At 33.7% G+C, this 12,547-nt stretch overlaps 1 protein-coding gene across 2 annotated transcripts in view; it reads left to right on the top strand.

Moving 5' to 3' along the window:
• Positions 1–12,547, top strand: part of DPP10 (dipeptidyl peptidase like 10) — a 616,119-nt gene that overhangs the window by 586,784 nt on the left and 16,788 nt on the right. For both annotated transcript variants that reach the window (XM_079135626.1, XM_079135625.1), the window contains exons 20-21: positions 6,953–7,147; positions 7,811–7,865. In XM_079135626.1, coding sequence (XP_078991752.1) covers positions 6,953–7,147; positions 7,811–7,865 — 250 coding nt within the window. The remainder of the gene's footprint in view (positions 1–6,952; positions 7,148–7,810; positions 7,866–12,547) is intronic.

Below are 12,547 nucleotides of genomic sequence, written 5' to 3'. Positions count from 1 at the left end.
CGGTTAAAACTACTGGGACACCTACCATGGACACACTTTACATATATATATATGTAAAGTACATATATATACACACACACACATACATACACACACACACACACACACGTCTTGTTTAATCACTGTTATACAGTATACTCTTTTAATTGTTGTCATAACTCTCATCCTCCATGCCAAAGATAATCAAATATAGGAAGAAAAGTCATTTGTTTAAAGTCACTGGGCCAGGTGTCAGTTCAACTTCATTTGATCCCCATACCACCCATATCCCTTTCAATAGTTATACTCTCAGTTCCCAATAAGATTTAAATCATTAATTAAAACAAATTTTTCTAAAAGATTTAATAGTGGGTCTATAAATGCAAGTAGGTGAATAAAAGTGATTAAAGATTAATACAATTTGAGAACATACTTGGTGTATTAGTCAGATTTTTCCCTGCTATGACTAAAATTATTTTAGGGGAGGAAAAGTTTATTTGGTGCACATGGTTTCAATGGTCCCAGTTCATAGATGGCCAACCCTATTCCTTAGAGTCCAAGGTAAAGTAGAACATCACAGTGGAAGAGTGGAGTAGGCAAAAGCAACTCAGGACATGGTACCAGGAGGCAGAAACACTAAGCCTGGCTCACAAAATATATATTCCAAAGACACACTCCTAATCACCCACCTCCTCCAGGCACACTCTATCTACCTATATATCTATCACCCAGTTAATCCCTATCACAGGATTAATGCACTGATTAGGTTAAAGCTCTCAGAACCCAATCATTTCACCTGTAAACTTCCTTGTATTGTCTTACAATGAGCTTTTGGGGACTTCATCTCTAAACCATAAAATTCTACCCTTGGCCCCCAGAATTTCATGTTCATCTCACAATGAAAATACATTTTGTCCAGTTCTAAGAATCACCATAATCTTTAACAGTTTCAGGATTACCCAAAAGTCCAAGTCCAAACTCTCCTCTGGGACTCAAGGTAACTTTTATGTTTCCCCTATAAAAATCAAAAGCTATTTACATATGTCCAATATAAAAAGGCATTTCCATATAGAGAAACTGCGGTATGGAATGAACAGATAGGACCAAAGCAAGACTGAAATCTAGCTGGGCTAATGAGTCCTGTAGCTTCACATCCAGCATCTGGGCACATGACATGATGATGTTGTTTCCAAAGGTCTTGTTCAGAGCTCCCATATGGCCTTACTTGTCATAGCCCACATGCACACTCTCTTGACTTGTCTCTACTACCTGATTGTCTTGTTTTGAGTTGCTTTCTCCTAGGATGCCCTTACACCCCAATGTTCTGTCTCACCTTGGCTGCAGAGCAATGGAGCCAGCCATCTATGGACTGAGGCCTCTGAAACTGTGAGCCCCAAAATAAACTTTTCCTCCTCTAACTGTTCTTGTCAGGTCTTCTGATCACAGCATTGAAAAAGCTGAAACACTTGGCAAAACTAATTACCTATTTATTATTAGGTCAACCTCATCATAATCATTACCAGAAATAGTATCTTAGGAACTGGAAAATTGAGTGTGGATATCTGTATGAACAGCCTTGATCATTTCAAATGCTTTCCTGGGTATGACTCAGAAGAAAAGGAATTCAACCAAGAAATTATTAACCTGGGTAAGACATTTGAAGATGATATTAGTAACATCTCTAAAAGGAGATTTCTCTGACAGGAAAAAAATGTAATGGTACTCCTAAAAGATGAAACAAATATACACCAAATTCATCCTGCCATACTTTATTTAGGAAAATCCATGTAGTTGAAGGAACTGAAGGACAATAAAATAAGAAAGTAAAGGAATAGGCCCAAGAGATCTTTAGCCAATGTATATATATGCACATATATATTACTTGAAAAAAGGCAAACTACTTTAGACTTTAGATATGTATGTATATATACCATCACTTATTGTAAAACCCTATGGACGAAATTTCAGACTTAAAGCAAAGAATATAGTGTTTAAAATTAATCTCCTACCTAAAATTCATGGGCTACCATAAAATAAAATTCCTCCTAAATAACAAAATCAGAAGCATTGACAATTGATTTTTCTTTCTAATTTAGTGTGATGTGACTCTTTGAAGAATGCATTTTCTTTCCCCTGTCTACCTTGATCTCCATTCCATTCTTTACTCTTTCTTTGATACTTATTTTTTGTGCATCTTATTTAGAACAAAATTGCAATACCTGTTTCTCAATGAATCTGTCTCTTCACAGGACATTCATGCAGCTGAGTCAATCTATTTTAGACCTAAAAAGAGCAAAAAATGATATGACTATAAGCAATTCTTTCTATGTCTCCTCCTTCAGCTACCTCAGTCAGTTGAACACAGATAAAGCAGCTGACAGAAGAGCAGTGCTAAAACTCTGCCACACACTGGACCAGTCATGCAAATTGCTTGTATTAGAAAATATTATCCTTCCATTTATTGCAACCAAAGTTTTACTGATAAGGAAGTCTTTTTTTTTTAATGTATTGCACTTAATAAATAATATGTGTCAATCAAAAAATAAAATAAAGCCCCGCGTGTGGTGGCACATACCTTTAATCCCAGCTACTCAGGAAAGTGAGACAGGAGGACTGCAAATTTAAGACCAACCTGGGCAATTTAGTGAAAACCTGTGTCACATAAAAAGAAGAAACAACAAAAACTACCATCCTGCTTATTTGTGATTTTAACTTCTTACCAAATATTTAATAATAGAAACAAAGAATAAAAATTTTAAAAGCATATAATTGTTCAAGGTGACTCAGCAGATTGGTTGAAAAGTCAAGGACCAAGACGTTTGTCTTCTGAATATAACTATAACCCTGTTTTCACTTAAATGCCACTCTGTGAACCTCATCTCTTTAAATTACTGTTAGTATAAATAATGTACTCATGTCATAAAATGGATCTTGTTCTGTCATTTTAAAGATTTCTGGGATTGTGGTTTGTTTGTGCTTCTGTACTTTATTACGTCCTTGTATTGTGAGCTCCACATCCACTCTGACTCACCCAGTGTTGCAGATATTGAAGTAGATGAGAATTCTGCCCTTGAAGACCTGAACTTCTAAAAAAAAATTTGCCTTCATTTGATTCTGCTGCTTGTGTTTAGGAAAAAAACAAGTTTCATATTGCTGTGACCTTTCCCCTTCTTAAAACAGAATGAATTATTCTGTATTTTTTGCAAATTTCAACAAATTTTTAAATCCCCAACCTTAACAATCTCCCCTTTTGAAACAATCTCCTTTCTATGGGTTCCCAGAGATTTCTGAGATGGAGGGGAAAGACAAAAACAAAGTATTGTAGAAGAAAAATGAGGAATACATACAAAAAAAGAGAGAAAAAGAGAGAGGAGAAGAAAGAAAAAGAAAAGAAAAAGAAAGAAAAGAAAGAAAGAAAGAAAGAAAGAAAGAAAGAAAGAAAGAAAGAAAGAAAGAAAGAAAGAAAGAAAGAAAGAAAGAAAGAAAGAAAGAAGAATGGTTGGAGCTCAGTGATTCTGCATGACCAATATGCCCACAAGTTATGTTACCCATTTACTTTGTAGTGAATACATACACAGTAATACATTCCCTGTGACCATTCCTGCCACCAAATGTCTTGCAGGACCTCCCTCACTGAATGAATACTCTTTGCTTGACTTAATTTACAAAACAAATTCAGCTTATTTTTTTCTTACCCTTTGTGAACAATTAACCTCCACTGTAGTCCTCCAAGTGCCTGCCTGTTCCTTGTAATGGCAGTGATTAACACCAAACCCATGTTCTTTTAAACTTTCCTGAAATAGTCATACCTACACTATGCATCAATTAAAGAAATGTGTTCAGGATCTTTGGTTCATAATATATCAACACAAATCACTATTCTGACATTAAAAACTTAGAAATACAACATCGAAGTTAAAAATGTCAATTTAGACAAGAGATTAAAGGAGTGAAATTGAATTTTTATCCCTAGGTATTGCAAACATGAATCAGTTACTGAACATTTTTGTTTTGGAAAATGTGTAGTCATTTACTGATTATATTTTTGAAACATGCCATATTTTAAACTGTATTTTAAAATAATTTGTCTGCCATAAAATATATGGTTTTTCACATTTTCGCTAAATTTAGGTGAGAACTCCTAAAATAGCTATGAACAATGCAGAGAGTCACATGTAAACTGGAAAATTACATCTTCCAAATTAATTAAATATTTTATGCTACCTTAGTATTGCTGCCAGAGTCTAGTATGAACAGTCCTAACTTAAAAGCTCACAATATTCTGCTTATCATTCCAAAGGGTCTGTTGATTGCACTTTTTATTTTCTTTTAAGGCTTTAGCTGTCATTGGTCCATCTAGAAAATTGTAGTCCCAATGACATAATAGCTCATTCAACATTGCAGTTGTATTTTGTCTGTAGATATTACGCAGTTTAATTTCTGTGTGACTAGTCAAAACCCTTTTCTACTCTACTTTGGACAATAAATAGCTCAACATAAGCTCAAAATAATATAGTAAAAAGAATTTTTATTGTTCTATGCATCCCCTAATGGATTTACTCATTTTATTTCATTTAGCATTTTCAAATACATTATATCATTTAATGCCTACAAAGAATTCTTTGAAGGACACAGGTTAGTATTTTAACAATATTATTGATAGAGAAATGGGGTCTTAGGGCTTTAGAATCTTGCCTATGTTCAAAGTGAGGTTGAGACTCAAACTTTGGTATTTTTACAGTTAAGTATTAAAGGTTGAAGTTAACTTTGGTATCTTGTCCTCTGTGAATCGTAATATTTGCAGTAAATCCCAAAGTTTCCAAAGTACAGTATCTTTATGTCCACTCAGGTATTTTAAAGTCTTTTCATTTTAAACTTCAGGTCAGTCTATTTTTCCTGAAAAGGTCTAGTTCAACAAGCTTAGACTGTGTCCTACATATAGCAGAAATAGTACTATGCATAATGATTCATGCCAGTTCTCAAATGCTAGACAAACTGTATCAGTATCACCTGGGAAAAGGAAATAAAACAGTCTTCATTCTTAATGAGGCAATTAGAATTCTAGGTTAGGGCACACAGATATGTACAGTAGTTAATTCCCAGCTTTCTGATCAGAAAGTAAGGTTGCAAGAATTAATATAAAAAATAAAATGCAAAACGTTTTAGAAGGCTAAGTATGCAAATTTGGTGGAAAGACAAGGTAGATCCTGATTTGAGTCAGAAGATCACAGTTAAATGTGAGATTTAGGAAGGAATGGAGGGAGATTTGATTAATTAACTTCCATGTTACAGTTTTTTTAAGATAATGTTTTCTTATTTATAAATGTAATAAGCAATGTAACAGACAACTTCTTCCCCTAAAAGTTTAATTAAATTTTGGTAGGTTAAGGAAATAATGACTTTTCAGCACTTGCTTAGATCATAAAAGATACATGAAATAGTTTGCTAGGGTTGACATAAGTCAATAGTTCTGACTGGGTATCTTAAAGAAGAGAAATTAATTTTCTTCCCACAGTTCTGGAGGCTGGATGTTCAAGATCAAGATACTACAGGGTTGGTTTCCTCTGAAGTCTCTCTTCTTGGCTTTTTCACACATTGCTACCTCTTCACAAGGCAGTATTCCCTGTGCATGTACATCCTTTGGGTCCCATGAGTGTACAAATTTCCATGTCAATTAAGGGCAGCTGTCAGATTGGATCGGGGCTCACGCTAATGGTCTCATTTTACCTTTGCCTCTTTAAGAACCTTATCTCCAAATATAATCACATTCTGAAGTACGGGGGGCAACAATTTAACATGAATTTGGGGGGAACACAAGTCAGTTCCTAAATAGTGTTCAATATACTTTAGTTGTTGAAGGTCTTCTCATTTTCCCTATTTCTTCCTTTGTCTAACTTGCAGCTTCAAAATAGTCCCTTTATCTTCTCAGTTCCAGTTCTATTTCTTCCTCAGAGGTTATTTACTTTAGTAAACTTTATAACCCAAATGCTTGCTAATGAGGATTGCTTTGTGAATTGGTGCTTCTAGATAAACATTTGCATAAATGAAGGAAGGAGTTTGGTATCTTTCCCTTGGAGAGTAAATGGGGTAGGAATTTCTGTTGTGTGACTCCACTAACAATGGAGGGTTTTTTTCCGAGTTGGGTGTTTTTATGTTCCTTGTTATCTATCACATAGATGTCTAGCTACCTGTTTGAACTGTACCTAGACTTGGACCTAGATATTCTGTGTGATTTTATGAGAATCTGTGCTTTAGTTTTTCTGTATTCTAGAAAATGAAATAATAAAACATCATTTTAGTCTGACATTTAAAAATTGTACCCACATTTTTCCTCTGGAGAGAAAGTTCATGCTTTATAATTTGTGTGTCCTTCTTTACATCCAGCTTCCAGATTTTTCAAACATCTGTGACTCTGCTTCCTTTCCTTGCTCTCAACTTCAGTATTAAAAAAGAATTTTTCTCACTGTCGAATTCTTGTAAGAATTCCACCATGGAGAGGGAGACTCAGGAAACATGAATGCAATATTTCTTTTTGAGTCTGACATTCTTTAGGGTGTTACATTTCCTGTTAAATTAGCAAATGGTTTCCATAATTGGTTCTGTTCTCTTATCAGAACCTTCAACCCCTACAAACCACCTGCAAGATATTTTTAAAGCACATTTGAAGAAATACAGACATGTCAACTTGCCAATCATTCTTTAGAAATATCTATAGAAATCACTATGCATTTTTCTTCATCTGAACTGTGCAGTTTTAAGACATATTTTTATTTCATTCAGAGAACTTTTCATTTAAAACTTTACAAAGGAAAATGATTCTTTTACTTTCAAATTTATCATCAGGAATTATCAAAAATTTAATAGCCAACACAGGTCCTTGCCATAACTCTTGTTAACTAGTAAGCATGAAAGCTAAAACTTTTCCCAGATTGTCCATCATTCTCACATTCATTCAATATGTTGCCGTTTTCAGGGATGAAGAACCAGGAGGCCAGCTGGTTACAGATAAGTTCCACATTGACTGGGAGTCTGTCCTTCTTGATACGGATAATGTGATTATAGCAAGATTTGATGGCAGAGGAAGTGGATTCCAGGGCCTCAAAATTTTACAGGAGATTCATCGAAGATTGGGCTCAATAGAAGTAAAGGACCAAATAGCAGCTGTGAAGTAAGTGAGGGCAAATTTTTCTATTGTAGTTGCTATCGTTATGACAACATAGGTATATTACACATACCATTACCCACTGACTCAGAGGTTTCTAATTTATTGACTAGCAAATTTTCCAAGTTAAGTATTTATCTGTAGTACCTTTTTTCAAGTACTAACACCTGGGGGCTATAATAAAAGTATAATTATATTTCCCATCTAGAATTAGAATTTACTTTAGATTATGAAAATGGAAGTGACATTATATCACTGTATTATTTATTTATGATAATCCATAATGTGTGTTATTTCCCCAGTTAGTTATAATCTTTAAATAAATTTTAATTACTATTATTACACTTGGATGAAGAAGTGACTTCAGAAAATTCATGGGTTGTTTACCACAATTCATAGAAGTCAGTGAAGTTGTTTTTAAAATAGAGATGTTAATCTACAGGCCTGAAATGCAGCTGAAGATTCTGCATGTAGAACATGCTTCCAGGTAATACAAACTTCTAGACCACCACTTTGAAAAGCAAGATTTTAAAATATATAACCCTTCCACATGAGTGGAACTAGTCAATAAATCTTATGTTTGTGTTTGTGTGTAATGTCCACTATAAATTCATTCATATGTACATTGGACTCAAGATATAACTATTTATTTTTTCTTTATCCTTGCAGATTTTTACTGAAACTGCCGTACATTGACTCCAAAAGATTAAGTATTTTTGGAAAGGTAAATAGTACAAACACCATATCTATCTATCCACTCATACATACACACATTGTGTGTATATTTGTAGATAAACTATATAATTATACTCTTCATTGTACTTTAATTTTTTGTATTCTCCATTTGAAGAACTGCCATGGTTCATACTGTGTACAGTAATCATGTATTAATTTACCAATTTTTTGTTAAGAATTGAGTTGATGCCTGGTATTAGAAATATAGTAGTAATGGGGGAAAAGACTTGTTCTCATAAAGCTTACCATCTAAAGAGGGGAAACATTAAAGAAATGGTAAGCATAATTGCATATAGGAAGGAGTCTCATGAGGAAAACAAAAGATGATGTATGAAAGAGTACTGCAGGAAGGTCTAATGTTAATAAGTTGCTCAATAAAGGGCCCTTTAAGAAGATGATACTTAAGTCAATACCTAAATAAGGAAAGGAAGCCAGTCAACCAAATCTCTTGAGGCTGTCTATTCCCCACAATAGGCACAGCAAGTACCACATTCTTAAGAAAGATTGGCAGAGGCCTATAAACTAATATAATGATTTGTTCTATATTCTTTGGAAGATATTTACTTCATATCTGCATATATACATATATATGTATGTATTATATATATTTTTTGGGGGGTTACTGGGAATTGAACTCAGTGGTGCTTTATCACTGAGTTATATTACGAGCACTTTTTATTTTTTATTTGAGACAGGGTCTCACTAAGTTACCAATATTGGAGCTGGTCTTCAACTTGCAAGGCTGGCCTTAAACTTGTGATTCTCCTGCTTCAGCCTCCCCATTTTTGGGGATTATAGTCATTCACCTCAATTCCTGGCAAAGACTTTAATAGATATTTGTGGATCACTTATTTTATGTACCTCACTAGTCAATATGCTATCAGGATAATAAAATGACAGAGAAGAGCCCATGAATTAATTTAGTTTTCAGATGAATTCTTGGTGTTCATGGATGCAAGCATATTTCTACTTTTCATATGTAAATCTGGAGATCAATGACATGAAATAACTGCTGATTTTACTAGGGTATATATTTCAGTGTCATACACTGACAGGTAGGTACATAAAAATACCACTTAATAAATGAATAAAACATGAATCAGCACAAATCGCTACCATTCTCCCCCCACTTCAGATGCTTGCAGTACCTTTATAAATTCTAACTTTGTTGTCAGTAATAGTCAATAGGTTAATGAAAATTTGTTTACAGTACTCCCTGAAAACATAAATGTGAACAAATAAATGACAACAAATCACTAATTGTAAGAATGTTAGTGAAAAAAAAGAAAAACACATAAGAAAGTAGTCATTACAGAGCAATGGAAATTCTAGATACTTAAGAAAATACATGTAGTATGTAACCCTGTAACAAGGCTACAGCAGTGGTGATTCTTAGGACACTGTGCTAGGCGAAAGGAGCAGGTCAGAGAAGAATGGGTACAAATGAATCCAATTATATGAAGTATCTGTCTTGATCAAGTTCATCAAGGCAGAGTGGAATAACATTCTCCAGTGGTTGGAGGAAAGGAGAAAAGGCCAATGTTTTAATGGGTCCTCAGGTTCAGATTTGCAAGATGTAAAAGTTCTGCAGATCTGTTTAATAAGTATATGTGGACATACTTGATGCTTCTGAGCTGTACTTAAAAGTAGTTTAGATGGTAAACCTTACAGGTTTTTGCCACAAAAAAAGTATATATAGTGAAGAGGATTTACTTACTAATGGTCCTGATGTATGTAATAATTTACAAAGGAGTCAGGGCTTTATTTGCTACACTCATAAATAAACATAAAGGACTAAATGAGCTATATGAACCTGTATGGAAATTTAAAGGCAATTCGGAAGGCTGTGAAATGTCTATTGAGAATATGAACTATGTTGGTGAAAATCATTGAGGACATTGAGGAGGTGAGGGAGAAACTTCTCATGCAAATATACTGTCAGTATGAGGCATTTGGGAGAACATGAAATAAAGTAACCGACTGTAAATGAGGCTTACATGATAGGCAGTAAACAGAGGAAGACTGGGTACAGACTTTAAAGGATTCTCCACATCAGCTGAGGAACTTGGATTTTAGCCTATAATAATTGATAGGAATAAAAACTTAAACCTAAGATTTAGAAGTTCAAAGTCTTGGCATTGTACCCCTCAGTCACTGTGCAGGTATTGATGAACCTCAGGGCAGTTGATACTGGCAAGTTAAACATACAGACTGAATAGAGTGCAAATATAAACATTAATGAATTTATTGTAAATGGAAAAACTATTTCATTCCAACTAACAAACATGCCTGTTTTGACTGAATTTGAGTGAAAAGATGACTTTTTGAGCATACAAATGAAATTATTAATCTTAAGACTTCACAGAATTTTTGTTGTTGTTTTTTCTTAGACTATGCTTGTTTTATTTCAGTACAAATGATGCTAAACTCATAAACTGTGCTAGGAAGTAATGTTCTTATTTTTCTTAGTGTTTGAAAAACTTGTTTAAAATTTTAATTAGATTTTAAAAGTATCCTGGGCTATTACTTTCTTTGTTGGAAAATTTTAAATTAATTTTTAAATTTATTTGGCCATTAAAGGATCATCACAATTTTTCATTTCTTTTGGAGTCTCTTAATACTTAGGGAGCCACCTCAGCTCTGAACACAGGGCCTTGAGTATTTATGCATTTGTTTGTTTGTGTGCAAATTTATCTTTCTTGGAATTTTATTGATGAGATTTCTTTGAGATTTCTTTGAGACTTGTATTGAGTTCGTGCTTTTACATTATATTACATTATATGGTGAATTGGGACTGAAAAATCAAGTGCAGACTTATGGCTCAAATTTTCAGTCAAGATTAATTTTTTTCATTAGCTCTGTATAAACCCATGACAAGAAGAAGAAGAACAAAAACATTTTCACCATCTCTTTTGTTCATGTTTAAATCATCCTTTCGGAATCTGGCCTTAATCATGGTCTCCTTTAATCCATGAGTGGAGTCATGCATTCTGTGTACCCATCCACTGAAAGAGCCAACACAGCAGAAGGCCAAAGTCATTACTGTTTGGAAAAACCAAGGTCTTTATGCCTGGTTTACCTTTCAGGTTTCTAGTTTCCCTTTGTAATTAGCCTCTGCAAATTAATTAACTTTGCATAAATTTAATGATACATTTAAAATTATTCTTAATTGTTTGGAGGGTTTTGTTTTTGTTTTTGTTTTGCTACCACTTTACATTTGTTTCGGGGGATGTTTTGTTTTCTTTTCTTGTTTTGCGCTGAAAGATCAATAGGGTATCCGAGTCACCAAATACTGAAACCGGAAATATCACACATGTGCTATTACCATCAATGAGGGTAAAGTAGGTCTCCCTTGCAAGAAGATTGCAGACTGAGTTTAAACTGGTGTGAAGAACCTTGCAGTTTCTTTGGTATACTCCCTTTGAAAAGTAAGGATGATTGGCAGTACTAGGGCCAGGAATCTATCTCTGATTAACTTCTTTCCTTTTCTTGCACCAGTATTTGAATGAATTTCCCAGATTTTTTTCTTCTTTTGGTCCAAAATTCTTCTTGTTTTCTTAGTGGTATATATTTGTATCTATAGCTACCTAATTTGCTAATTTTATCCAGTATAATTGACTTTACCAGCAAAAGTTAAATATACTTAGACATTCTGAGATATGTTACATTTTAGTCTCTATAAATTTGAAATTGTGAATTCTTTTTTTTTTTTTTTTTTTTTTTTTTTGCAATTTAAACCTTACAGTTGTTTATTTCTGGAGTTTTCCACTTAATATTTTTGGACTACAGGTAACTGAATCCATAGAAAGCAAAACCTTGGGTGGGGTGGAGACTTCTATACTGAGTATCTGAAAAACACTTTTATTTGGATTTAAGACAACAGGGATTAGGTAAAGATGTTGGAGTAAGTTTAAAAAATTTTTCCCAGTATTGGTCAAACTTTGGTATTTTTTAATTTTTTGATTTTTATTGGTGCATTTAAATTACACATTAGTGGAATTCATTGTTACATAATTATAAATGCACACAACATAAAATAGAATTTGGCCAGTGTCATTCCTTAGTATCCTAAAACAATCAATATTTTTTGGTTTTTGTATAATTTAATTTTTCAGAATTTGAAAAGCAATTCTCTCTATACTCACAAACTATGTAAACATTTAAAGAAGAAAAGGATTGTATTTTTAACAATGTTTCTGGGTCAGGAAATTATATATATATTTTAGACAATGTTGATGATTTCTACATAGTGAAATGTTAAGCCTGTAAACATTAGAGACACATTGATTAACTGAATATATTACTTTCTGAAAATATCACATGGATATTGGAGGAAAGAGAAGAGATAAACTTCGGCTAGTGTAAAAGGCTTTATATCTAATTCCATTTTATTATATCACAAATATTCCCTAAATTTTAATATTTCAGTATACTATACCTTTTCCAGTTATGTCTTCCACAATACAATTAAAGTGGAATTCTCTTTGGTTATAGGGATGCCTTCTAACCTTCTACCTCGCTGTCTTTGTTTATGCTTTATTCTAAAAGCAGCCTCCAGTCCATGCACTGCTTTATAATTCCGTCTCTTATTAAGCCTACTGTAGGTGGCTCTTTCTTCATGAAAGCACTCACTAGATTTCTTTGACTGGACAACACCATTCCCTCCTGTGT

This window comes from Sciurus vulgaris, assembly GCF_902686455.1.
Source record: "Sciurus vulgaris genome assembly, chromosome: 3".
In the NCBI taxonomy this organism is placed as follows: domain Eukaryota; kingdom Metazoa; phylum Chordata; class Mammalia; order Rodentia; family Sciuridae; genus Sciurus; species Sciurus vulgaris.
This window is presented reverse-complemented; position numbering and strand designations above follow the sequence as displayed.